This window comes from Phocoena phocoena, chromosome 1 (assembly GCF_963924675.1).
Source record: "Phocoena phocoena chromosome 1, mPhoPho1.1, whole genome shotgun sequence".
Classification (NCBI taxonomy): Eukaryota; Metazoa; Chordata; class Mammalia; order Artiodactyla; family Phocoenidae; genus Phocoena; species Phocoena phocoena.
In genome coordinates, this window is record NC_089219.1 from 111,589,723 (window position 1) to 111,617,629 (window position 27,907).

Here is a 27,907-nt window from a genome sequence, read left to right on the forward strand (position 1 = left end):
GGCAGAAACTTAGGGTTTTCTCTGCTTCTCTTAGGGTCAGAAGCCAGAAAGGGCTCCTCTTCCACTTATTCAGGGACAGAAGCCTCTCCTACCCTTCCTGTACGGGTGCAGACCCTTACCCCAGCATACTTAAGAGCTAACGGTGTTTCCTCAGCACTGCCACTCCAGAGGCAGGACCTGGAGGCCCGTCTGCCTTGCCTCCTGCACGGGAGCGGCCCTTCGGAGAGGAGGGAGGAGTGGAGAGGCCAGGGAACCTTTCCTTCCCCTCCCCCACTTGTCCCTCTTTCCCCCCAGTCCCTGGCAATCCCCAATTCCCCCTTTCTAGGACTTCCCATCCATCCACTCCCTGGCCTTTTCCCGTCTCCCGGCTGCAGCCATGGAGTTACAGAAGGGAAAGGGGGCGGCAGCAGCAGCAGCAGCAGCTGCTTCGGGAGCAGCGGGAGGTGGAGGAGGAGCGGGAGCAGGAGCCCCAGGAGGGGGGAGGCTGCTACTTGCAACCAGTTTGGATGCCAAGGATGAGTTAGAGGAGGTAGGTGTGGGGGGGTGGGGAAGGGAGTTAAGAAATGGGGTTGAGGAGGGAAACTGGAGCGAATACGGGGTGGGGGTGGGGGAGGAGGCCTTCACGTGTTTTCTAAGACAGCACAAACACTGCTACAGACTTCCTGCTTGTGAAGGAGGAAGTGTGGGCCAACTTCCTGGACAGGTCGAAACAGCAGCTACTAGTGTGAAAATGGTGGGGGGGTGTTGATGAGGAAGGGATACAGCATCCAGATCAACTGAATTTATCTTTGACGTTCCTTTCCCATTACAGGCCACAGCTATTATTAATATTTACCCTGTTTCATCTTAGGTCATACATTGAGTTGAGAGGTAACGTATGTATGTGTAGGTGTCTGGGGGGCTGATAGGAGCTTGCAGTAGACCGTGGACCCTCCCGTTAGATAGTATTGACTTCATGTAGACACCATCAATTGCCGGTGATGTTAACTGGGCATTGAGAATGAGTGAGGACTTAAGGAAAAGTGAGTTGTGTTTTGTTAGGTAGTGGGGTGAGGTGCGGGGTGAATGGGACCTAGGGGACTCCTTCAGAACCAGATAGCACACACACAAAGGAGAGAACACATAGATGCTGAGAAAGAGAGTAGGGTGAGGCGATGCAGTGGGCCTGAATGGGGATTTTAGACTACTGAATAATTGACTCGACCCTCCCCGACTTGTTCCTCTTGCCCTGTCCCTGACAATCCAGAGTTGATCATTTATCCCTTTCCACTGCTATACATGAAAAGACATACTTAGAAATATGAGACCCAAAAGTGGGACATGATTGCTGGACTGTTTGTAAGACCTAATGCATTCAATTTAGTGGTTATCCAGGGACAGGATGAGTAAATTATTAGGCTCTGGCTCTTCACTGGCCATTTCCCTGCTTCTGACTTTGTCACTGCTCTGTATCAGATGTTAGAGGGTGGTCAAGCAGATAGGTGGAGTTCATAGTTTAAATTTGAAAAAAATGTTGCCGCAGATACAAAATGGTGGAACATACATGCAAAAAAGCTTTGTGAATCAAGGAACGGCTGGATAGCAGCTTTGTGAATTATCCATCGCAAGTGTCTGTTCACAGACCAGCTGGCTTCCCATCATGCTTCTCCCCCATAATTCTGTGTGCATTTAGATGAATCAAAGTTTGTTTTCTGCTGTTGTTTTTATCAGCTAAGGTAGATATAATTAGGAACATAAACAATACTTCTAAAAGTAATGTATTCCCAAAATAAATACAAGTGACTTTGCCAGGATTGCCTGGTAATTTAAATTATCTGCGTTTTTAGAAATGGCCACTGTCACTGTCAAAGTATTTATTGAGCCCTGTGTTCTATCTAGCACTGAAACTCTAGAATTGTAGCAAGAAAGTCATTGACTACCTTTGATCCCTACACCAGTTGGGTAGAGGGGAAGAGACCCCAAGGGTGGCGAAACGGTTTATTCCCCACCCTGATTGCTGGAAAGGTCGTCCTGCTCTAATTTGTACCACAGCATCCTGTTCTTCTGAGTAGTGATATGTTTGCTAGTAAGCGAAATGATATGGCAGAAGGGGACCACAAAAGAGAGGAAGCATTTATTTTCTTGCTTTTTTGGACTGTCTTGAGAGTGAACTTTAAACTGTTTCCAGAGAGAAGGGGGAGGGAGGGTCTCCTTTTTTTCCTGATATCCTTTGTGGTGTAGATGTTTCCCAGAATGTGTCGGCCTCCCCTCTTTCCTTCTTTGCCCTTTGTTCTTTGCATTTGAATTTTCCAACAAGTCTTGCCACTGCTTTTATCCCCATGTATGTGGTTGCCACTAGACCAGAGTGTCTCTAAGGTCAAGACTTACTGGTTTCTTCCTCTGGGTCTCCGCACAGATCTCTGCACACGGAAGTTATCAAAACCTGGTGTTGACTGATCTCAGCTTGTTCTGGCTTGGTTATTTTCCAGCATAGGCCCACCTATTGCCCAGGAATACAGAGGCAGTAGCTTCCTGACCAGATATATACTTACTCTGTGCTGAGTCTGATAGGAAAATAGAATGAGGAAGACCCAAGGCCTGCCTTCCAGAGCTTATCATCTGAAGACTGAGTTAATACGCTCACAAGAAAGGTAAAAACAAAACCCCAGGGAGGGTAGTGAAGAGACTGGAGTCATTACAGCTGGGAGTGATGAGGAAAGCCCCTTAGAGGCCTGGAGTATGAAGCACTGGTGAAGAGCATCCCAGGCAGGGACTGTGACTCTTCTACCCAAGGGAGCATTTGTTGTATCCTTTCTTCTCTTTGGCCCTGTTCTTCTCTTTGAATGGGGAATTCTTGCCCACCCCCATCCAGATTTGAGGAATGAGATGAAAATAGTGCCAAAGATTGGAGGGGTTTAAAACATGTAGCTCCTAGTTTCACAAGCCTTCAAAGCTCCCGGTCACTCCTCTGTGGAGAAGGACCCTGTCCACTTTGCAATCAGGCTAAAAGCAGAAGCTGTGGCCCAAACAAGTTAGAACTTCCTCTTAAGCTATGGACAAGTCTCAGGGTTGCATTTGGTTAGAGGTATGTCCCTTCCAGATTTTCTCCAAGGAGTAATTCACGTCCAGTCTGTGAAGATTCTCCAGGGAATGGGCTTTGAGTCATCTCTGATTTTTTTCCCCTTAAATTCTCATTTCACATAAAAGTGACTCTTGGTTGTAGAATACTTGGAACCCAGTTCCTTCAGTAGTTCTTTACTAATGTGGGTCCTTGGGGATTTTGTAGGTCAGATCATATCTTCTTTTCCTTAAGCCTTTGGATTTTAGTCCCTCAAGGCCACTGACTTCCCATAAAGGGGCAGTATTTAATACACAGGTTTTTTTTTTTTAATTAATTATTTTTAGCTGCATTGGTCTTCGTTGCTGCGTGCAGGCTTTCTCTAGTTGCGGCGAGCGGGGGCTACTCTTTGTTGCAGTGCGCAGGCTTCTCATTGCAGTGGCTTCTCTTGTTGTGGAGCACAGGCTCTAGGCGTGCGGGATTCAGTAGTTGTGGCTTGCCGGCTCTAGAGCGCAGGCTTCAGTAGTTGTGGCACACGGGCTTAGTTGCTCCGCGGCATGTGGGATCTTCCTAGACCAGGCCTCAAACCTGTGTCCCCTGCATTGGTAGGCAGATTTTTTTTTTTGGAAGATGTTGGGGGTAGGAGTTTATTAATTAATTAATTTTTGCTGTGTTGGGTCTTCGTTTCTGTGCGAGGCCTTTCTCTAGTTGTGGCAAGCAGGGGCCACTCTTCATCACGGTGCGCGGGCCTCTCACTATCGCAGCCTCTCTTGTTGCGGAGCACAGACTCCATATGCGCAGGCTCAGCAGTTGTGGCTCACGGGCGTAGTTGCTCCGTGGCATGTGGGATCTTCCCAGACCAGGGCTTGAACCAGTATCCCCTGCATTAGCAGGCAGATTCTTAACCACTGAGCCACCAGGGAAGCCCAATATACAGTTTTTAACAAACTGTATGTTCACCTGGCCGAGGGAGGGGAAACTGAGAGGTTAGCAACCCTCAGACTTCAGTCTCCAGCTTCAGGTGTATACTTGCAAACTAGAAGACCTTTCCTCTTTCCACCCCCACTCCATCTACTGCTGCTGTCATGGAAACCATGGTCAGGTAATTTTAGTACTAGAAAAATTATTTTAGAACCTCCTAGAGATGGTAAATATTTACTCAGCTCTGAGGTGCCGTTGTGAAGGGCTTACTCTGAACAGAGTCATTCTGCCAGCATTTGTTGGCAGGTGCGTGTGTGATTCCATCTTTACAAAGGGCCTCTGGAGACTGGGGGGGAGAGGGGTACTGCTGCTTGATTGTAGGGATCTGGCTTCCTGCAGCCCTCTTTGAGGGGATGTGGTCCTTCAGTCATTCTGAATGATTTGTAATTAGTTCTCCCATCTCTGTTTGGAAAAGTAGTTTCTGTAGTTCAGGAAGAGCAGCATCTTTTATATACTTCTATTGCCTAGGAAGGACTGACCCTCACATTTCTTTCCTCATTGCTTTTATCCACACCTCCAAATTCTGGACTCTCCTACTTTCTACATCCTTAGCTGGGCCTCACTGTTCCAAGAGGCCACTTTTATTTCTTGACCGGGCAGTGACCCATAGAGTTGACTCAGGCCTCTGAGTGGAGCTTAGAATATTGAGGAGGGGCCTAGAGAAACCTGGTTTAGTCCAAGGTCTCTGTGTTACATCACAGCTAGAAACTAGGCCAGCCCATAGGGCTGTGTATCCAGCTTTGTGTGAGGACCTTGGTGCAGGGTCCATCCATCAGGCCTCCTCTGCTCTCCCATTACTCTTCTCTCATAGAAGGCAAAAGTAGGAGAGGAAGCTTTGCAGCCTGGTCAGGGACTTACCCACGTCCTATAGTAGGAAGGCTCAGTTTTCAGGGATCTTTGAGGGCATGCCATTAGAAGTAGTGGCAGGGGGCGTTGGGGGGCGGTCTGGTCCTCATGGACTTAGTTGTGTGATCGCTGAGCTTTTTCACAGATGGAATAGAGTCTAATTCAACTGAGGCTACCTGCTAGGTGCTTTCACATATGTTATCTTGTTTAATCCTCAGAGCAACCTTGTGATATAGGCTTTGTCTCTATTTTTCAGGTAAGAAAACCAGGGTATTATAAGTAAAGGATTAAATAAGTCTTGGTAACTTAGGTAACTCACCTAAGATTAGCCTAAGGCTTGCCAGTGGTGGAGGGACCCTCTCTTCCTTGCTTGTCAGTTGGCTCCTCAGCCAGCTGCTCTTTTGACTTCCCTCGCATCTCTGTTGATTCAACAGAGATTTCTTCCTTTTAGTAGGAAGTAATATCTAGGGTTTTAGGATGCTGTGCTGCTGCTTGCTCACCGTCTTCTTCCACTCTGAAACTGTTTGTTAACCCAGGCCGGATAAGCAAGGCCTCCCAGAGCTCCCAGCAAGAACACCCTGGATTTAGCAACTGGAGGAACTGGTCCTCCAGTCATTGATAACTATCTTAGGAGGAGAGGGATAAGATTTAAAAAGAGAAAATACAACCTGAGGTTTTTTTCCTCCCTCCCCCTATCATATAGGAGCTGGGCTAGGTAATGATGGATCTCAGAGTTTGTGGGAGAGGTGGGTTGTGAGATTTACAGCTCAGCTTTCCTGTGATCTCACAGCTCCTTTTCACAAGTACACAGGTGCTGTTGATTAAGGCTCAGCGTGCTTATCTGACCTAATTTGGAGGATAGTCAGACCTGATGCTGGGTAGTGACGTTGTCAAACCTGGGTGGCTTTGGGCCTAATTTAGGTTGAATTTTTGTGGCTATGGGAGCTCCTTGTCTTAACACTCAGTTCTGCTTTGCTCTTAGGTAGGGATGGATGTAGGCAAACTCAGGATGATGGTCAAAGGAGAAACATGGTCTTTCATTCCTAGACCTCTTTCCTGTTGCCCTTATTTGTCGGTTCTTGACAATGTGGTAGTTCTCAACAAGATGTTTTGTGATGACCTTTAGGATTGGGGGAGGTAAATTGTCTGCCTTTGTCCTTGTTTTGCTAGCATCATTATCACTGGGAATTGGTGGTAAGAGGCTTTCTTAAACAGTTTTGGGGTTAATCCTCAAGATAAAATTTTAAGAGACTCAGGAAGTAGTTTAGGTGGTAATAATGGAGAGGCTCACTGACTTAAATGAGATACATTTTGTCAATATTTTCTCAGTGTTTAGTATTAAATGCTTTGGAACAGGATCAGTGACTTAAGATCTCCTTAGAAGGTTGAGCACATGCTGTCTTAGAGTTAGCCTTTGTAATTAAGAACGGTCCTTGGATGGACTTTAATGCAGCTCTCCCCACCTTTGTTTGACTAGAGACCCAGGAAGGTTTTAGTTTGGCCTTTTGTTCTTCATTAGTCCTTTTCTTTCCTACACTCATTTTTATTTTAAAGTTTGTTTTTATCTTTTTGGAGGGACATTTCAAACATAAAAAAATAGAATAGTATAATTACCCTGGAGCCATCACTCTGCTTCAGTACTTATCAGTACATGGCAATCTTGTTTTATCTCCCTTTAGTCTCCTCTGGATTATTTTGAAGCAAATCCAAGCTGTATTGTTTCATCTGTAGATATTTCATATGTATGTCTGTGAGAGATGGACTTTTTTCTTTTTAACATAGCCACAGTATCATACCTAAAAATATTAACAATAATTCCTCAATGTAATAATACACTCATTGTTCAAACTGACTGTCTCATAAAATTTTTTTTTAAAGGTTTTTTCCTTAAGTTCCTCAGGTGCTTTATTGTTTTGTTTTGTTTTGTTTTTTTGCCCTGTGACATGGCGGGATCTTAGTTCCCCAACCAGGGATTGAACCTGGGCCCACAACAGTGAAAGTGCAGAGTCCTAACCACTGGACCACCAGGAAATTCCCATAAATTCTTTTTATAATTGGTTTTTCAGATCAGTAATCAAACAAGGATCACACATTTGTTGCATTCAGTTGATATATCCCTTTAATTTTTTAATAAGTATTTTAAAATAATTTCAAGCTTAGAGAAAAATTGTAAGACATAGAACTCTCATATACTCTTCACCCAGATTCACCAATTGTTAACATTTGCTGCATTTACTTTTTCATTATCTCTATATACATGTTATTATTTTAACGTTTTGAGAGTAAGTTGCAGCTGCAGTGCCACTTAAGATTTAAATACTTCCGGGAGTATTTCCTAAGAACAAGGATCCTCTGTTACATAATACCTGTTTTATTTTTGTTTTTGCGGTACGCGGGCCTCTCACTGTTGTGGCCTCTCCTATTGCAGAGCGCAGGCTCAGCGGCCATGGCTCACAGGCCCAGCCGCTCCGCGGCATGTGGGATCTTCCCGGACCGGAGCACGAACCCGTGTCCCCTGCACCGGCAGGCGGACTCTCAACCACTGCGCCACCAGGGAAGCCCGATACGTTACTCTTGTAGTACATATTCATATTTTACCAGTTGTCCCAATGATGTCCATTATAGCAGTCCAGGCTCACACATTGCATTTAGGTGTACTGTCTCTTTAATTCTTTGTCCTATCTCTGTCCTTCACCTTAAACACTTTGACAGGCCAGTTATTTTATAAATCTCTCTCAATTTGGGTTGTCAAAATTTCTTCATGATTAGACTGAGATTATTCATTTTGGGCAAGAAAACCATAGAAGTGATGTTTAGCCCTTTCAGTGTACCATATCAGAGGCGCGTATGTCAGCTGTCAGTCTGTCTTGTTATTTGGGATATTAACTCTGATCACTTGGTTAAGGTGGTATCCTTCAGGATTTCCTACAGTTATTTTCTCTTTGTAATTAGTATTTTGAACCTATGTAAATATTCTCTTGTGAAAGTTTTGCCTCTGGTTTTAGCACTCATTGATGATATTTGCCTGAATCAATTATTATTCCTGTCATTCCTTCTGCATTTTTAGTTGGCATTCCACTGTAAGGAAGAGCTTTCCCTTCTTTATTTATCATGTATGTACATATCTATCAGCACAGACTCATGGATTCTTATTTTATTCAATGGGTTGAAATCTTAAGCCTCTTTTTTTTTTTGGCCACACCTCGTGGTTTGTGGGATCTTAGTTCCCCTACCAGGGATCGAACCCAGGCCCCGGCAGTGAAAGCACAGAATCCTAACCACTGGACTGCCAGGGAATTCCCTTAAGCTTCTTTTAATACATGGGGTTCTCCCTCCCTGCTTTTTTCCTTGCATATTAAATGTTAAAGAAATCAGGAAGCCTGTCATGATTTACACATTCTGGACTTTGCTGATTATATCCTCATGGTGACTTGACTTGTAAACTGCTAGTTAGGTCTAGAGACGTGATGAGATTTAAATTTTTAAAAAGCTTTATTGGGGGCCAGAAATACATCACAGGTGGTGGTATGGAGCATTCTGAATTTTTTCTCACCCCTTCACAGAGGTTGGAAAGATGTATGAGCATTGTGACATCGATGACTACTGGGGTCTCAGAGAGAGAGGCCAATGACGCCCTCAATGCCTACGTGAGTATAATACTCTCCCCGTACCCATTTCTGCTTCTTTGAAAGCTTTCAGACATGATCAAAAAGATGGAAAGAAAAAAAAAAAAAAGATGGAAAGACTTCAGTGGTTAAGAACTAGGAGGTTGAAGTTAAGGTCTTGGTTTCCTGAACCAGGCTTCCCAACTCCTCTCTTTCTTTCTTTTATTTATTTATGTACTTTTTATACAGCAGGTTCTTATTAGTTATCTATTTTATATATATTAGTATATATATGTCAGTCCCAATCTCCCAGTTCATCCCACCACCAGCCCCCTCTCCTCTCTTTCTTTCTTAATGTGGGAATCCCATCTGTTGGAGCCTTAGGTGTCTTTGAATAACAACTTTAAAAAATAACTCATAGTTCTGTGGTGGCTTTTTTCTTTGTAAATCATTCTCACATATTTGATCTTTTACATTTCTTAATCAGTCTGTGAGGTTGAAAGGATTCAAAGTAATACATGTAAAGGATTTAGAGTAGTTTCTAGCACATAGTGAATGTTCAGTAAATATTTCTTACTTATTAGTAGTAATTATTCTTATTATGTCTTCACCTTACAAATATCAGGGGTTCAGTGATTTGCCCAAGGTCTTGACTTGATAGGTGCACTTGTTAATCCATGAGTGACTCTTTGTAGCTCCCTTTCTACCAAAGGCTGTTAAGGTCTGGTAAAGGTGTAGAGTTGGGTTTTGTTTTTTTTTCTCATTTTAAACACTCTTTATTTTCTGCCTCTATCCTTCATCAAGCCTCGGAGAAAGCAGTATGGGTCCATCCTTTCCCTCCACCTCTCTCCTAAAACAGATGCCCCATCACTTTTAGGAGAAGGGAATCATCAGATTTAAGAGTTGATGATTCTCCTTTGCAGGTCACTCAAGAGTCCCAAATTTTCTGGGAGCAGCTGTGCTCAAGAACTTCTCTCCTGTGAGTGACAACTAGTTTTTTTTTCCTCATATCCCAGGTATGCAAAGGCCCCCCACAGCACGAGGAAATCTGCCTGGGCCTCTTCACGCTTGTCCTCACCGAACCTGCCCAAGCCCAGAAGGTAAGACTCCCTTCTCTGGACCCACACTCCCTTCTCAGATATGATCTGAGAATATGGTAGAACTTATGGTTTAACTGGAATAGTACCACACCCTTTGACCAGGGCTAGATCATCTTGTCCTCCAAATATAGTTGCAACTCCCTTTTCACTCAGTAAATTGGTCACTCTGACTAAAGTCCTTTCTCTTTTTCCAGATTCTGAAGCTAAAAGGCAAGAAAAGGCAGTTGTGAGTGTGAAAAAGCATTTAAAGAGTTTTAAATTGTAGACTTAGGGGCTTCCCCGGCGGTCCAGTGATTGAGACTGCACCTTCCAATGCAGGGTGTGTGGGTTGGATCCCTGGGCCGGGAGCTGAGATCCCACATGCCTGGCAGCCAAAAAACCAAAACATAAAACAGAAGCAATATTGTAACAAATTCAATAAAGACTTAAAAAAAAATTGTAGATTTATGAGTCAAGGCTAAAAGAGGTGGGATTTAATCCAGAGAAGAGCACAAATATAAGCAAGTCTGTTGAGAGTTCTTATCCAGAAGAGCGTGACTTGTAGTTTGCAGGTTTTATCAGTGCAGGTGAACAGAAACCAGGTTTAACATTGCAGCAAGTAGGATTTAAATTAGACAGCTTGGGAGTTCCCTGGTGGCCTAGTGGTTAGGATTCCGGGCTTTCACTGCCGTGGCCCAGGTTCCTGAAAGCCACGCAGGGCAGCCAATAGATAAATAGATAGATAGGTAGATAGATAAATAAATAAATAAGTAAGACAGCTTAATGTTAGGTGAGGCAGTAATAATGTAGTGATTAAGAGTACACTGGGAAAAAAAAAAAAGAGTACACTGGAGTCAGACTTCCTGAGGAATACCGTATGAAAACTAGTTTGGGGTTCTTCACAAATAGAGGAGTCTCTTTTATATGGAATGGTTTAAGAGAAGTCCTTCCTGAGGCGAGGGACTGAGCAGGATGATCTCTTTGGATTCCATTCTTTCTATAAGAAAGGAGGAAAATCCTGTCTTTTGCCTCTCTAGATTTCCACTTTCTTTGTCCTTGAATCTTGCATGATGGTTTAGAAACATATGTCTGGTATCTGGCATTAACTGCATGACACTGACAGAGAAGAGCTTGGAGAGGGGGAATTCACTGTTCTCCTTGCCCCTTCCTTGAACAAAAGGAGTGTGGAAGGAAACAAACATGCTCTGTGTCCAGCATTGTGTTCGGCTCTATCCAGACACATTTCATTTATTTATTTGTTTTTTCTTGGCTGTGTCTGGTCTTCATTGCGGCACATGGGATCTTCATTGTGGTGCACGGGCTTCTCTCTAGTTGTGGCATGCGGGTTTTCTCTTCTCTAGTTGAGGCCCTCCAACTCAGTAGTTGTGGCGCGCAGGCTTAGTTGCCCTGCGGCATGTGGGATCTTAGCTCCCGGACCAGGGATTAAACCTGTGTCCCCTGCATTGGAAGGCGGATTTTTTTTTTTTTTTAATATCTTTATTGGAGTATAATTGCTTTACAATGTTGTGTTAGTTTCTGCTGCAGAACAAAGTGAATCAGCTATATGTATACATATATCCCCATATCCCCTACCTCTTGCGCCTCCTTTCCACCCTCACTATCCCACCCTCTAGGTTGTCACAAAGCATCGAGCTGATCTCCCTGTGCTATGCAACAGCTTCCCACTAGCCATCCATTTTACATTTGGTAGTGTATATATGTCAGTACTACTCTCTCACTTTGCCCCAGCTTCCCCTTCCCTCCTGGAAGGTGGATTCTTTATCACTGGACCACCAGGGAAGTCCCAGACACATTTCATATAATCCTCTCAAAAACCCATGTGAAACTGGTGGCTTTGTTCTCTTCCCCCAAACCACTCCCAGTGTACCTGTAAGAAACCTGGAGATCAGACATATTGTCGTTTGTTCAAGGAAAACCAAGGGAAAATCATTCCCAAGGACAAGGATGGATGCCCATGGTCCCCTGGCCTAGCTGTTGGAATTAACCTCAGGGGAAGGACTTACGGGCGTGGCAACCTGATGTATTTGTACTCCTGATGCCAACTGGAGCAGGATCTGGGGTGAGGGTGGGTGGTAGGGTAGCAAGCATTCACAAGTTGGTGAATGGCCTTGGGAACCAATGCCCTTGGTTTCCCAGGCCATTTCTGGGCTGGGACATTGTTGAGTTAAATTGGCATTTCAGGGACTTCCCTGGTGGTTCAGTGGCTAAGACTTCGCCTTCCAATGCAGGGGGTGCAGGTTCGATCCCTGGTCGGGGAGTGGAGATCCCTCATGCCTCGCGGAAGCAATATTGTAACAAATTCAATAAAGACTTTAAAAATGGTTCACATCAAAAACATCTTTAAAAAAAAATTTAGCATTTCATTTTCATACTGAATTTATCATCGAGATCCTTGAAGACAAATGAATGTTTCCAATCTACTGTTGTTAACCAGTAATGTGATCCAGCCTAGCCCCTCTATTTTAAAGAAAGTGTTGGCAAAGATGGCGGTGAAGGGTTGGGGTTAAGGTTTAGTTTTCTCTCACGTGGTGGGTTTTTATACATACAATTAAAATCTTATTTAGTCATCTTAGTGCAAATTCATCTGGCCCGCTGGTTTTATTTGTGTTTCAGGTGAGATCTGAATCAGCTAGGGTACATCAGTAAACTTCAGTGAAGGGGGCAGGGCCCTGTAGTATTTCTAGCTCTTTGCCTGACCTGGCAGTGAGAGGCCACAGAGCTGTGCGTTATAAATGCTTATTATGTCATGAATTTGGCCATCCAGACATGACAAGGAACTAGAGTACCCACCTTGTCTTCTTTCTACTCTACGACAGCCCCATGAGGGTGGCCCCAGGCCCTCACCTTGGGTCTCATAGTTGGTTGATAGCTGCACCAGGATTATGTGCACATGCTGGAGGTTTCCAAGTACATCCCCTACCTAGGAGCCTCCTAGGCTGACAGGCCCCCAGGTCAGGCCTTTTCAGACAAAGCGGGTGGAGACAGGACTTAGGAGGATACAGTTTTTTTGTTGTTGTTTTTTGTTTTTTGCGGTATGCGGGCCTCTCACTGTTGTGGCCTCTCCCGTTGCGGAGCACAGGCTCCGGACGCGCAGGCTCAGCAGCCATGGCTCACGGGCCCAGCTACTCCGCGGCATGTGGGATCTTCCCAGACCGGGGCACGAACCCGTGTCCCCTGCATCGGCAGGCGGACTCTCAACCACTGCGCCACCAGGGAAGCCCAGGAGGATACAGTTTTAGGCAAGTGAGGAACTATCAGGTACTGACTCATTCAGAGGCCTTGAGCCAGGTCAGAGTATGGTGGAAGAATCTGTGACGTCTTACTGCTTTAATCCTTCTCCCTAAAAGGGTGATTATCTTACAAAGTACTTTCTGTACTGCAAAAGTTTTAGGTAGGAGTTACTGATGAGGACTGATCCTAATGCATTGTTTAAGGCTTCAGCTTAAAACAAGGGGAGTGGGAGGTTCCTTAAAAAACTACAAATAAAACTACCATATGACCCAGCAATCCCACTACTGGGCATATACCCTGAGAAAACCATAATTCAAAAAGAGTCATGTCCCAAAATGTTCATTGCAGCTCTATTTACAATAGCCCAGAGATGGAAACAACCTAAGTGTCCATCATTGGATGAATGGATAAAGAAGATGTGGCACATATATACAATGGAATATTACTCAGCTATAAAAAGAAACGAAATTGAGCTATTTGTAATGATGTGGATAGACCTAGAGTCTGTCATACAGAGTGAAGTAAGTCAGAAAGAGAGAGACAAATACCATATGCTAACATATATATATATGGAATTTAAGGAAAAAAATGTCATGAAGAACCTAGGGGTAAAACAGGAATAAAGACACAGACCTACTAGAGAATGGACTTGAGGATATGGGGAGGGGGAAGGGTAAGCTGTGACAAAGCGAGAGAGAGGCATGGACATATATACACTACCAAACTTAAGGTAGATAGCTAGTGGGAAGCAGCTGCATAGCACAGGGAGATCAGCTCAGTGCTTTGTGACCGCCTAGAGGGGTGCGATAGGGAGGGTGGGAGGGAGGGAGACGCAAGAGGGAAGAGATGGGAACATACGTATATATATATAACTGATTCATTTCGTTGTAAAGCAGAAACTAACACACCACTGTAAAGCAATTATACTCCAATAAAGATGTTAAAACAAAAAACAAGGGGAGTGTTTCCTAAGGGTTTATTTGGAGTTAATTCTGTCACTGGAACAGAAACCTCAGGGTGGGTTGGAGATTCTGCTGTTCCTACATCTCCATGGCCTGAGAGGTGGGAGGTGGGGATGCTGGAGAAGGTGGTAGTGGAAACTGAGTCTTGAACACATCAGAAACCTGCTCTGGGAAGGCATGAGCTGAGCAGCCGCTGTCAGTGGTGGCAGGCAGGTTCAAAGAGTTAGGACCAGCTCTCTGGGACTTCTTAGTAGGTGGAGCTAAACACGAGAACTTAGTTAAGGAGAGAGCAGTCAGGTATTGGTGGAGAGTGGAACATGCATGGCGTGGATCTTGTTCCAGTTCTACCTTCTTAACTTGCGTTGGCAGCTCTTGTGTTTATATTCTTTGAGTTTATTTCCTATTTGATGTCTGAACTGAATAGCTGGGAGCAGGCCTGGCTGGGGGACTGCAATGTGGTGGGAGGCTAAGCTGGAGGCCTTAGTTTCTGCGCAGCCTCTCGCTGTCAGTAGATACAGGTGATAGGAAAGGGTTTAACATCGATGCCAAGTTCCCTCTTCATCAAAGGTCAAGTCCAGGCCCTGGCAGTTCTTGGTTCATGCTTCTCTCAGCAGGCAGCTCCAGAAAGAAAGCTGGGGTTTATGAGGGCCTAGGCTGGAATATCACTACTCCCAACACAGGACAGATATGCTACCTCAGCACCATTCTCTGTCACCTCTCTTTTCTTTTGAGAGAATACCTCTTCTCTGTTTCCCACTGAGTTTTTTTCCCCATCTACTTATCTTCCAAGCCAGGCAGCAAACTGGCACAGAGTTTGGAGGGACAACTGCAGCATCAGGAATATGATACTCCTGGTACTATGAGCTGCCATGTGTTACCAGCAGTTGTGGTTGATAAGGTCCCAGATGGAGCATGGAATTAGGCAGACAGAATCTGCTTGCTTCATCTGACCCTATGTCTCCTGAGGGGCTGTCCTCCTTCCCTGTCCTGGGTCTCTTCTGCATTTCTGGGATTTCTGCTTTTGTTTTGAACAGACAGGGCTCCTCTCTGTTCTCCTCTCTGCTCCTCCACTACTAATTAGTAGTGTCTCTATCTTTGGCCTGACATAGGTTTCCCTTCTGCCTCTGCTTCCCTCAGTCCTCTGCCCATCCTGTCACTCACTCCTCCAGGGGAGGCTCCAGGGCTGAACCACATTTACTGACTGGCACTTGGCAGTAGGTCACTGGGTTCTCTTATCTCTTTCTTGTTCCCTTGCTTGTACTGTTGATCTCCCAGCCCTCCTTCTGCAGATGCATTCAGAGGATAATCAAATTCTCCTTTGGATTTGAAAAGTTTATGGCACATGGGGGAATCTCTAAGTGTTCGTATTTTTATCAGATAGCTTGTTTTGGCTTAAGGACAGTAGAGGAAGTGGAAGTAGCAATAGCTAATCTCTTAGGAGTCCCTAGACACACCAAGGCCAGGGAGCAGGGATCTTGAGGAATATCAGCACTTCTCTCTTGAATGCTTAGGATGAACGAGTTTAGAAATGTAGTAGTCAAAAAGCCACTCTAAACACTTACCTACATCCCCAGCAGCCTCGTTTCCTTTTAGTTATTTCTAACGGTGGTATGGGGTGGTTAAGAGCATGGAGTGTAGAGTTGCAGTGCTGGGACTTGAATCTTCCTTTTATCTCTAATGTGACCTGGGGCAAATCACTTTAACCTCTCTGTGCCTGTTTCCTCATCTGTAAAAACAGAGATGTTAATAAATAGGGTGATTATGTGATTCAAATGCAATAAAGAGAGTATAAAGTTTGTGCACAATGCCAATGCATGTTCCCTATTATAATTACTATTATTGTTGATGCTGTCCTTGCTACTGGCCTTCTAAGGTTGTGGGATACTGCCTATCTAAATTTTACCCTTTGTGCTGAGACCCGGACAGCGTAGAACTCAGCAGGCTAAGGAGCTTGCTAATGAGGTCCCCTAAGATGGTCCTCCAGGAGTCTGGTCTCTGTAGAGAGACAGGGTGAGAAAAGCTCTAGCGGGAAGAGAAACAAGAGCTCTCAGAGGAAATTGGCATGCCTTCCCTCACCTCCCCCAGAGTTGGGTGTGCTTAAAACCCCTCCTTTTTTAATACTTGGCAGAAGCAAAGGGCAGCCCAGAGAAAAGTAGAAAGGTGTTTAGTTAAGGAAGTTTGGTTTGGTTCTGCCCTTTCTTTCCGGGGTCATGGTCTCTGAAGCCTCTTTCCTTAATACTCCTAGCCTTTTACTTCATCTGGCTGTGTCAATACAAGTCTAAAAATCTCTTTGAGATCCTTTCCAAGCTATTCAACCAAACCCATTCTGCAGTGACCTTTTACTGGCAGATGAAAAGCAGATGGCCTCCACCTGTTTTGCTCAGCTGGTGGCATCAAACAGTGTGACGCTTCCTAAGAAGGGAGGTAGGGGACAGGGAGCCTTTCTTAGCAGGCTTTTCTGCCTTATTAGAATAGGTCAGTCCCTTTTCCCCACCCTATGTGAAGGAGCAGGGGGTAGGCTTGGGTGGAAGGATGGCATCCAGAGTGGAAAGTCTTTGCGTTGGTGGTACAGTGGTGAACATAGCTGCCTTCCAGAGTGGAAAGTCTTTCATTGCCACTCATATCGCATTGGTGGTATTCAAGTTGGAGAGGCCAGGGGGCAGGGGGCCCACAATGAGTGGGATCAGGAGCCTGTCCTCAGCTTGCTGGCTGCTCACAAACCTCACTTCTCACAGTGTTACCGGGACTTGGCTCTGGTGAGTCGTGACGGCATGAATATTGTCCTGAATAAAATCAACCAGATACTTATGGAGAAGTACTTGAAGTTGCAGGATACCTGCCGTACTCAGGTAAGGCCAGAAAGAAAAGAGAGATCCAGCTCAGAGACTTAACAGAATGGATCCTCTCCTAAGGGGAAGGGAAGGAGGAATCGGGGGTAACATACCACTACCTTTGTACACCTAAATTCTAATGTGATTGGATTAGCCCCTTTCTCAAATTCACAGGACTTTCTCTTCATCTGTCTTTTCCTCTCTCCTTTAGTTGGTGTGGTTGGTACGGGAACTAGTGAAGAGTGGGGTTCTGGGAGCCGATGGTGTTTGCATGACATTCATGAAGCAGATTGCCGGTGAGTTGGATGGCAAGAACGTAAAGAAGAAAGGAGAGCAGCCCAGAGCGTAAATCCAGGCAATGGAGAATGATTAAGTACCTGAGGGACTTGATTCCTGGATTGCTTAGACTCTTTCCTTTTGACCCAGGCATCTTCTGGCCACGTATGTTGCAGAAAGAAATTGAAAAATTACTGGGGGCCTTTTGAAGCAATAAGTCTTGCCTCCTTTTCCTTCCTGCCAAACTCGAGGCCTGGTATAAAATAGTTGACCTATTGTAACCAGTCCTCATTCTGGGGTTTCGTGGCATATTGGATCAGGAAGAATCTGGAAGGAATGGGGAGAGAAGTAAGGGCAAAATAATTGGTTCTCATCACACTGTACTTTCAGAAACCCAGGCATCTTCTCTGGCTCCATCTCAATGTTCTGAACACTTGGGGCCAGTTTGAGGGACGAACTGTGTCACAGAACAGACCCTGACATTTAGGTTTTGTTATCTTCTTGGCATCAGTGACATCTGTCTGAGCCACTGAATATCCAAGAGGCCTGCCCCTGCTACTTCTATTCCCAAAATTACATGTGTTTGTTTAAAAATGACCCTGCCTCTCTATCTCACCATTGCCCCTTGGTTCTTTGCTTCCTCTTCAGGATTTTGTACAACACTGATGCTCCTGTTGTGATGTGTATAAACCTTAATCTATGTGATGTGTGACTCTGTGAACATGGAATTTTTAAATTAGGACCTGGGGCAAGGCATAGCATTGTTGTGCTGGCTGTTTTTATCCACTCTGCTGGTACTTTCTTCCCTGTTTGGCTTCTCCCAAATAGGGAGTCCCCACTTCTCATCCTAAGACTTTGGTCTGGCATTACTGAATGTTTAATTCAGCCCCAGGAAGTTTCATAGCAAGCACTCAAGACTGTGATACCTGGAAGCAAGAAACCCTTGGCCTGTTATGAGCCTGACACAGGATTTGGGACATCCAGTGGCTGGACCGCAGCTCTTGCTAGCCACCTGCACTTCTCAGGCCCTGTCTGAAATACCATCCTTTCTTTCCAAGCATGGGCTTTTCATATCTCCTTCCCAGACATTCCCTTTCAGGGGTCAAAGTATTCCCATTCCAACCCCCTGTCTATGGAAAAGTAGCAGTTTTGGTTTCTGGAAAAATTCCAAACCTTCCCTTCCCTTCTCTCTGGAGTCAAAGGGGGAAACTTTAAAGTGTTGCAGAACAGAAGACAGTCTTTCCAGCACTCAGAACATCAGTAATGGGATAACAGTTAGGGATGGACCAGTAGGATGGTGAAGAAGTGTACTGGATTAGCTGAGTCACTAATCAGAGCCATTCTGATTCTCTGTTTTCTCCCCCTTTGATCAGGTGGGGATGTTACGGCAAAAAATATCTGGTTGGCAGAGAGTGTTCTGGATATCCTGATGGAGCAGAGGTAGAGTCTATCGTGAAGGGTGGGGCAAGAGCCAGATATGGCCTCAGTGGGTGTGAGTGTGGGGAATGGGGATGCAAGGGTTGTGTGAGGACTGTTAGTGGCCCAAGAACACCTTAGGTTAGAGGGGATGAGGTGGGGGAGGGAGAGACCAGTGTATTGGTGGCAAGTGAAGGAATTAATGCCATGGTATGGCCCAGGGATGAAGGAGTGGGAAAGAAGGTCTTTGCTAAAATCTCTCGGAGCCCAGGAAAAACTCGTTTCATCTGATAAGGGTTTATTTTTGATCCAGACCTCCATGGAATGTTTATCTTTTGGGGGGAGGTGGGGGAGAATGAGCTCAGCAGAGTAGGGCCAGCCAGCCACCCAGGCCTGGCAGGTACCCCTTTTCTCCCTTCCAAGACTATCCATCCTACCCATGCCCCCCTTTTGTTGAAGTGGCACAGGCAGTGGTGGGAGTGAGGAGGCCACTGAGACCAGTGGTGCAGAGGGCATGAGGCTTTCCAGCTGATTCTTTCCCTTCCCCATCAAAGTAAAGGACCAGAAAATATGAGGGCTGTTCAATATATGAACTTGTTTGGGGGTGAGGCCTACCTGTGAGTCCTGTGGCCTCAGTCTTCCTGTTGCTCGATTTCAGAGTCTATTCTGGGAGAGGACACCAGAGTAGTCACGTGATTGAGAGGGCTGATAACCTCCATATTTCCGATGGTTTAGAAGAATGGACCTCCTCCCTTATTCACACTTGTGAAAGAGGTGGCTGTGTTCTGTGCTCTGCCGGAGCTTGAAAGCTGTGCCAGGTCTGCCGAGCAGTGCCACCTAGTGCCCTGGGCCTGGATGCGCAGCTGCAGGTGCGGCTGGCGGCACTTCTTCCGTCTTTGGTACCAGCACACAGCACATGAGATCCTAGTGGTTTCTTACCAGGTCTCTGCTTCTCTTAGGTCGCTGTACCTTCCTAACGCCCTGGGTCAGAGGGTTTCACTTTCATCTCTCTTTCTGTTCATTATCCCATCCCAGGATTCAGTTACATTCATCACTAGCAAACCTTCCTAAAAAGTGATTTTTCTCATTTTGTCCCTGGTGCCAGATACCTCCTGTTCCCATACCTTAAAGCAGAATTCCGCTCATTTGGGCAGTTAGAGTGCAGTCTTAGTGTACCGGTGTCAGATAACTGCCCTCCCTTTTCTCCTGCCCTCCAAAAAACTCACATCCTTTGATGCAAGTGAGTCCCTCGAAGTTTAAAACTGTCCTCTTCCACACCTTCCCTGTCACTCCTTCCCAAGTGTTTCTAGGGCTATGGAATTAAAAGATAGCAGGTGTGGGAGGGAGACCCATCCCTGTGTCCTTGGCTGCTGCTTTCATTCTGTGAAAGGAAAAGGCCAGAGTCTCTTAATTAGGTGGCTTGAGCACTTTTCCGGAATCAGGATGTTGCCTGGTTGGATTAATTAAACTCCCTGTCTTCTTCCTCTGGTTCCCTGCCTTCCAGCAGGGGTGCCAAAGCCCTTAAAAACTACTTGCTTGGGGGAGACAGCTCCCCAGTTTTGGTGCTTTGAGCCAGCATTGGAGTCTTTGTAATCTCCCCACTGTGTCTTAACACCCCTTTTCAAGCAGCAGGGAACGCACAACTCTTTCATTTCCCCCTTTCCTCAGGGAACGTCTAAAACTCGCGAGAAAACAGGTTTGCTATCCAAAATCTCGTTCTTCTTTTCAGGTTATGATTTAAGGCAGGTGACTCATTGACTGGGAGTGTGGGATCAGTGGCTAGAGAGCAAGCCAGGGGAAGGTTTGTGACATGGTGGGCTGCTAATGACAAGCTGACGCAGTGTGTTCTGAAATCTCCAGGGTCCTGAAAGGGTCTTGGTAATCCCCAGAGGTCCTTGGGCCACACTTTACGGACCACTGACTGAGGGACACTTCCGAACCTTTTTCTTTGTAGTCTGAGCCAGGCAGAAGCTCTGGCTTATCTCTGTCCCTTGTACCTCGACAGTGCTTGGCACACGATAGGCACTCAGTTAATGTTTGAGTGACGGAGTCAACAAAAACAAAATTATTTTATTGGAAGCTAAGTTCTTACGTGGTAGAGAGATTGCTTTTATTTAGCACTTAACCTTTATCGGGCACTTGGTAGAGTGGGAGGAAGTTGTCCCTACCTTAGCCAGTTAATAGTCCAAGATAGTTAACGACAGCAGGAGCGGCCAATTAAGGAACCAAAAACTTACTCCCAGTGCTAGTCATCAAACATCTGTGAGGCACTGGAGCCAAGTGTGGGGGTGAATTGGGAGGGTCTAGACGGAGTACAGGTGCCAGTGTCTTCCCTCCCTGCAGGGAATGGGTATTGAAGAGCAGCATCCTCATTGCCATGGCTGTTTACACATACCTCCGCCTCATCGTGGACCACCATGGGACCGCCCAGCTGCAGGCCCTGCGGCAGAAGGAGGTGGACTTCTGCATCTCACTGCTTCGGGAGCGGGTGAGGACAAAAACAGTGTGGGGAAGTGAAACCCAGGATGGGACACCTCTTTCTGTTCTGTGTGGTGACCTGGGGTCAGAGGTGTTGTGTTAGAGAGATGGAGGTGGTTCAAGGTCGGTTGTTTTTTCATCAGTCTAAGACAGATTAGGGGGCTTCCCTGGTGGCGCAGTGGTTGAGAGTCCGCCTGCCGATGTAGGGGACACGGGTTCGTGCCCCGGTCCGGGAAGATCCCATATGCCGCGGAGCGGCTGCGCCCGTGAGCCATGGCCACAGAGCCTGCAGGCTCCGCAACGGGAGAGGCCACAATAGTGAGAGGCCCGCGTACCGCAAAAAAAAAAAAAAAAAAAAAAAAAAAAGACAGATTAGGATAGAAGGATGGAGAAATTAGTGTGGAGTAGCCCTGGTTCCTAGAATGCTGCCGGTTACGCTGGCATCCGAGGGATTTTCCTAGTCAGCTTCATGAACACTGTTGCACAGCACACCACAGACAGAAGCTGTCTTGTGTTCCCACTGTTAGGTTGTCTCCCCCACCTACCCACCTGGGTAATTGCCAGGATCACGTGGAATTGAGAATTGTCCACTGTCAGATCTCCCAAGGGAGACAGATGCTAGAGTTAAGCTGTCTAATGCAGTGGCCACTAGCCACATGTGGCAATATAAATTAAAATGAATTGAAATTAGGGCCTTCCCTGGCGGTCCAGTGGCTAAGACTCTGTTCTCCCAATGCAGGGGGCGTAGTTCATTCCCTGGTCAGGGAACTAAGATCCCGCATGCCACACAGCATGGCCTAAAAAAAGAAAATTAATTGAAATTAGATAAAAATTTTAAATTGAGTTCCTTAGTTGAATTAGCCACATTTCAAGTGCTCATTAGCTATCTGTGGTTAATGGGTATCCTTTTGGACAGCACAGATAGAAATCATTTCCATTACCATAGAATGTTCTGTTGGACCAAGCAAGTTCTGGGGTAAGATGTCTGGGGTTCAGCTTGCCAGCCCTAGCCTTTTTGAGTCTTAGTATCCCTTGACCCGGAGTAAAACAATTCTCAGAGGACAGGGCAACGGATTAATGTGAAAACCAGCAGGGCTTCCGCAGTTTCCAGTAACCTCTCATCCTTGATATCAGTCCCCCACTTCAGCTGTCTTCCCCTGAACAGCTTGGAGCCAACCCTTGGTTCCAGAAAAAATCATATAACCCCTTCGACCCTCTTTCCTCCCCTGCCTAGAACATGTTGTTCCTTCCTCCTTGCAACAGGTAAACAATCCATGTTTCTATTCTCTTTCCTGTTTCCTGCCATCCCCCCCATGTAGTTCATGGAATGTTTGATGATTGGCCGAGACCTCGTAAGACTACTTCAGAATGTTGCCAGGATACCAGAATTTGAACTGCTTTGGAAAGATATTATCCATAACCCTCAGGCCTTGAGTCCTCAGTTCACAGGTAAGCAAGGGTTGGGGCAGCCTGTCCTTGAGAGGTGGCGTCAAGAGGGCAGAGGTTGGTGGATAGGAGAGCGTTGGCAGTCAGATTGAGGAAGCTTGGGACTGGGCAGTCTCTGCCAAGCACAGCTGGGTGTAGGAACGGCAGGGCACACAGACAGTTCAGGTGCTTCCCTCCCAGACAGCCCCTACTTGGCAGGCTCCAGCTGTCATTTAAGAGAAAGTGAGACAGAGAGCTGTGATCCTCCTCCTCCTCCTGTCCCGGCAGCTCTTTGGCTCAAGAGGGGAGCTGATGACCGGTTTCCAGCTTCACTGAGTCTGTCAGGGGTGTCAGAGGTCAGCTTGTGAGACTGAGTCAGCAGAGGGGCTGGAATTTGTCCTGTAAGCGAAGGCCTCTCCCCAGGAGCAGTCATGCCTCTGAATTCCAAGGATCCAGCTTGGCCAAAATCCTCTTCGGGGGAGGAAAAGAGTCTCTGTGTGCCTCTGCCAGCAAGGCCCTTTACATTTCCCTTACCCTTCCCAGGGTCCTCATGGTCGAAACAGTGACTGTGCAGCTTTGCCCACCCCGCGTCCAGCACGCACTTGTGTGCACGTACATGTGCACGCATAACATTAGTGCAGTAGTCAGGAAAGCAGAAGAAAGCCCTGGTTTTACCTTATGTTGTACTGCTCTTATATTGAACGTGTATTGAGTTGTTTTGAGTGCCTACTGTGTGCTGGGCTCATGTATGTTAACTCATTTAATCCTCAGGACACCCCTGTAAGATGGATATTTTACTTTCCGTGTTTACATGTAAAGAAAATGAGGTTCAAGGAGATTAAGTAATTTGCCCAAGGCCACACAGCTAGTAAGTGTCAGAGGCAGGATTTGGATCCAGGTCTGTCTGACTCCAGAGCTCGTGCTTATGCCACAACCCACATTGATCCCAGGACCCAGTGATGGGACGGTCAGGAGCAGGAAGAGAGGCTAGGGCTCCCCGTATTTTTCCCTAACTTTCCCACATGTTGCCACCTGGAGTGAAGTGAGTAGGGGGCTCTGGATGGCCAGTAGAAGAAAAGAATGAATATATCTTGGTCCTGGGGATGGTGGTTGGTTGGAGCAGATCATTCAGGTGCTGGTTAGAACCCCAACTTATACCTGTGCTTGACCTCTTGGTCATGTCTTAGAATTTCCCCATGAGCAAGACCACTGGCCATCAGTACCTGGCTCAGGTTGCCCACCTGCTTTCTATTCCTTCTGATCCTCAGCCTTCTCTTTTCTCTTCCCTTGCACCCTTGGTTCAGGTATCCTACAGCTTCTTCAGTCAAGAACATCTCGAAAATTCCTAGCATGTCGTTTAACCCCAGACATGGAGACTAAGCTCCTCTTCATGACATCCCGGGTAAGCTAACCTACTGCAGCAGGAAGAGAAGCTGCAGGTGCCGGCCTAGGCTTCTTCCTTCAGCCTGTAGATGTCTTACGCTTGGTTACTGCCGGGTGGAGGGATGGTCAAGTGTGTGATTGGGCATGGAGCTAAGAACTGGCGATACAGTGTTGAGCAAGGCTTACAATTCCAGTTCTTGTGAAGCTTTCAGTCTACCTAAAGCAGTCATTAAACCAATACTTGTATACAAATAATGTAATTTACAAGTGGGAAATGTGCTGTGAAAGGGTAGAGTGAGGGTGCTCATTCTGGGAAATTAAACTCACGGTTCCTCTGGGTGAACCATGACCTCTCAGGAAGAGAGCTACGGCCTTTTGGTTTCCAAACATGGCTGAATTATGGCAGCATTGCTTGAGGAGCATGTTAAAAATACATCTTCCTGGGCTTCCCTGGTGGCGCAGTGGTTGAGAGTCCGCCTGCCGATGCAAGGGACGCGGGTTCGTGCCCCGGTCCGGGAAGATCCCACATGCCGCGGAGCGGCTGGGCCCGTGAGCCATGGCCGCTGAGCCTGCGCGTCCGGAGCCTGTGCTCCGCAACGGGAGAGGCCACAGCATTGAGAGGCCCATGTACTGCAAAAAAAAAAAAAAAAAAAAAAAATACACCTTCCTGGGTCTTACTCTCCCAGAGAATTTACTTGTGGAATCTGTATTTGTAACAGACTTTCCAGGCAGCAATCCCTCTGCAGCCAGTCTGGTGTTAGGGAACCACTGCTCTAGCCAACTTACGGTTTCCCAAGTCATATAGGAGAACTGTCTAGATCTGGGCTGTCGCATGTGGTAGCCACTAGGCACATGTTGCAGTTTAAATTAGTTAAATATAATTTAAAATTCAATACCTCAGTTGGAGTAGCTACATTTTAAGTGCTCAGTAGCCACCATCTAGAAAGTTGTATTGCAGAAAGTTCTATTGGACGGTGTTGGTTTAGTGTTTTTTTGCTTTTTTTAACCTTTCTGCTCTCTGTTTTGGTTGAATTGGGAATAGAAGAGGAAATCTAGATCTTTCCCCTTAGGGTTGCTATTTGTATCCACTTAGAGTCTGTTTAGGGGAAGGACTTGATGCAAGGTTTGGAGAGTCTGTATGCTTTGGATAATGATCCTGTTAGGTCATTCAGCCTCAGGAAGCTTTCAGTCAGTGCTGCAGAGACCACATTTTTTTTTTTAAATCAAGGAAGATTTAAATCAGGATGTCTTCCCAAAGGCAGGGAGACTTGAGAGACAATACGAATTTATGAATAAGTTGTGGGAAGAAATTGAGGTCTAGGTCAAGCCTAGAGTTGAATGGTGCTCATTTCCCTCTGTCCAGAGACCCCACCCTCCCTTCCCAGTTTTCTTTCTAACGTCCTCTTCCCCCAGGTGCGGTTTGGTCAACAAAAGCGATACCAGGATTGGTTCCAGCGCCAGTACCTGTCAACCCCAGACAGTCAGTCTCTGCGCTGTGACCTCATTCGCTACATCTGTGGGGTTGTCCACCCTTCTAATGAAGTGCTGAGTTCAGATATCTTGCCCCGGTGGGCCATCATTGGCTGGCTTCTGACAACATGCACGGTGAGGGGCTGGGCATGGGGTGGAGGCTGTTGGGTGGTGAAGGGCCCCTCTTTCCCTTGTGTCTCACACTTCCATGCTTCTTCCTGACCCTCTGGGCCACCCGACCGCTAAGGACCCTTCTTTCGCTCTCTTCTTCCTGAGTGCCTCAGCCTTTGCCCCGCCTCCCTTAGTGTCTCTAGAAGTTTACTTACACTTTTTATTTCCCATGTGGGTTTAGGGTTGAACAGGTTCATCTATACCTTTACTGCCAATCTCCAAGCCTGGGTTTCTGAGGCATCCCTGTCTTTCCTATCAGCTTCCAGAAACCACATGTGATTATTCCTCTGAATTGTTCCTGACTCAGATTCAGGTCTTGTGTTCCTTAGACCCTCACTTCCATGCCTTTTGGCATCAGCTCTGGATACTTCCCTTCTCCAAACATAGTGAATCCGCAGTGGAGCCATTTCCTTCCCAGCGTTTCCTCCCTGTGCCCGGGGTGGGAAACTTGTTCTCTGGCATCTAGCTGCCCTCTGACCTCTTCTGACAGAGTTCCCCCTCCCCCATCTGACTGGGTCCTTGGAATGTGCTGATTCAGATATAACAACAAGCTATGCCTAAGGGTCTTTCCTTCAGGAATGTGCCTGGGGAGCTCAGCACAGGCAGCTGCGGGGCTAGTCTTGAGTGTCTCGGCTCAGGGGTGATCAGGGGACCGCCCCACTAGGCCCAGCTGTTCTCCCTGTGGGATCAAGGATGTGTTCTACTGAATGCGTGAGAACCCAGGCCGTTGGTTGGTGAGACCACAGGGTACTCACACTCATATACAGATTTGGGTGCCTTCAACCCTGCGGGGTGTTCTACCCTGTCTCACTAGAAACTGAATTTCATGGATGGAGCAGTCACGTGGGCCCTGGAATCTGCCTTGGGCTTCTGAAGGAAAGGGAGCTGGTTGATGAAACTAGCCCTCTTTTTTCTTCTTTTTTTTCCAGTCAAACGTCGCTGCCTCTAATGCCAAGCTGGCTTTGTTTTACGACTGGCTGTTCTTTAGCCCAGACAAGGATAGCATTATGAACATAGGTATGTGACCAAGACCCGGCAGCAGCACTCCCCATCCCCCAAGCCCTGCTGCCTTGTCTCAGTGATAGTGGCCATAAATCTGAGGGCAGCGTGGTGTGGAGGCAGCTTATCTGGGAGCAGTTCCGTTGTTCCTCATCACTGCTCCCTTGACCTAAAAGGAAAATTGCTTTGATGAGGCTAAGCAATCATTCCACCCCCTTCGGCCCATAGCCTTAGGCTTGGGCTTGAGTGGGGAGGGCCCAGGCAGAGGAAAAGGCTGTGCTAGCTCCTGCTTCTCTTCTCCTACTACCTCCCTCCTCCAAGCTGAATGCTGGGGACAAGAAGGGAGACGAGGGCTATGAGCTGTTTTGGGGGTTGTCTGCTTTTGGGTCTGCTCAGCAGGACGAAGGGGACGGGGATAGACATAGCTTTCTCTGGAGCCATTCATACATATTGATACCTCATTGTATGGAGCTGGAAATAGACTGTCTGATGTGGGGGGCCCTTTAATCCCACATTCTCCAGAGCCAGCCATCCTGGTCATGCATCACTCTATGAAGCCCCACCCCGCCATCACCGCCACACTCCTGGACTTCATGTGCCGCGTAAGTGCCACAGCCCTCGTTCTCTCCCCATGCTACCTGAGCAGAGTTAAGTGTGTGTCCCTTCTAACCTTGTAGGTCAGTGCATAGGTCTTCCCAGTGCCCCTTGACTGTGGGAGCAGAAGTGGGTCATGGCCATGGGTCCTATCTCCCAAGTTAGTGAATGCTTCTTTTCCTCATTACCACTGTCTCCAGTTGAATCTTTCCATGTCTCCACTGGGTTTCTCAGCTTCAAGGATGATGACTCAAGGTAAAATCTGGTCTCCTTGAGGAGCAGCCAGGTTGAGTAGGAGTTTCCCATTTTAGCAGCACAGGACAATCAGGAACATTCCAGTCCTTTCTGCAGCCATACTTCCCAGTGTCTCCTGATTAAAACCAAAGCAGCTTTTTAGATCTAGTTCAGCAGAACACTCTGGATGGAAAGTCCTGTGCTCATTCGCTCCTCCTCTTCTTCCCTTTCAGATCATTCCCAACTTCTATCCACCATTGGAGGGCCATGTGCGGCAGGGTGTCTTTTCCTCCCTCAATCACATTGTGGAGAAACGGGTCCTGGCGTAAGGACTTTATGTGTCTGTGGGGCAGGGAAATGGGTTGTTTTCTCATTTTTCACTAGGTCGGGCACATCCAGATACTGCTGTACCACTGCTGACCCTTTCCCTCAAGAGGTATAAAAAGTACTGGCTCCACCGCAGACTGCTAGGCATATGTCCTCTTGACTCTTAGAGGAATTTCTCTCTTGCAGAGGGCACCAAATGCCTTCCCTGTGCCCTGGTGACCCTTCCCAAGGATCTGAGTATGGCCCAATTGTTCCAGTTGGGCTTAAACCTATTTGCTTAACTCCATGTTGCGTTAGAAGTGAGGAGCTCTGATACTGACCATCATTCATGTTCCCCATTAGGCATTTGGCTCCCCTATTTGACAACCCTAAATTGGATAAGGAGCTGCGGGCCATGCTGAGGGAGAAGTTTCCTGAGTTCTGCAGTTCTCCCAGCCCACCTGTGGAAGGTACAGACCCATCCATTCCATCACCTGTTTCAAAAGAGGGATGGAGACATCCAGGGCGCCCAGACTATAGAACCCTTGCTTAGGATGTCACC

The 27,907-nt window shown here is 46.6% G+C and overlaps 1 protein-coding gene across 1 annotated transcript in view; it reads left to right on the forward strand.

Annotated features, from left to right (window-relative positions):
- Positions 1-376: 376 nt before the first annotated feature.
- Positions 377-27,907, forward strand: part of INTS3 (integrator complex subunit 3) — a 37,859-nt gene continuing 10,328 nt past the window's right edge. Inside the window, exons 1-14 of the mRNA XM_065873497.1 lie at positions 377-529; positions 8,428-8,511; positions 9,486-9,569; positions 16,498-16,611; positions 16,805-16,889; positions 18,243-18,309; positions 20,629-20,773; positions 22,083-22,212; positions 23,493-23,590; positions 24,985-25,176; positions 26,142-26,229; positions 26,734-26,813; positions 27,273-27,364; positions 27,709-27,815. Coding sequence (XP_065729569.1) covers positions 377-529; positions 8,428-8,511; positions 9,486-9,569; positions 16,498-16,611; positions 16,805-16,889; positions 18,243-18,309; positions 20,629-20,773; positions 22,083-22,212; positions 23,493-23,590; positions 24,985-25,176; positions 26,142-26,229; positions 26,734-26,813; positions 27,273-27,364; positions 27,709-27,815 — 1,519 coding nt within the window. The remainder of the gene's footprint in view (positions 530-8,427; positions 8,512-9,485; positions 9,570-16,497; positions 16,612-16,804; positions 16,890-18,242; positions 18,310-20,628; positions 20,774-22,082; positions 22,213-23,492; positions 23,591-24,984; positions 25,177-26,141; positions 26,230-26,733; positions 26,814-27,272; positions 27,365-27,708; positions 27,816-27,907) is intronic.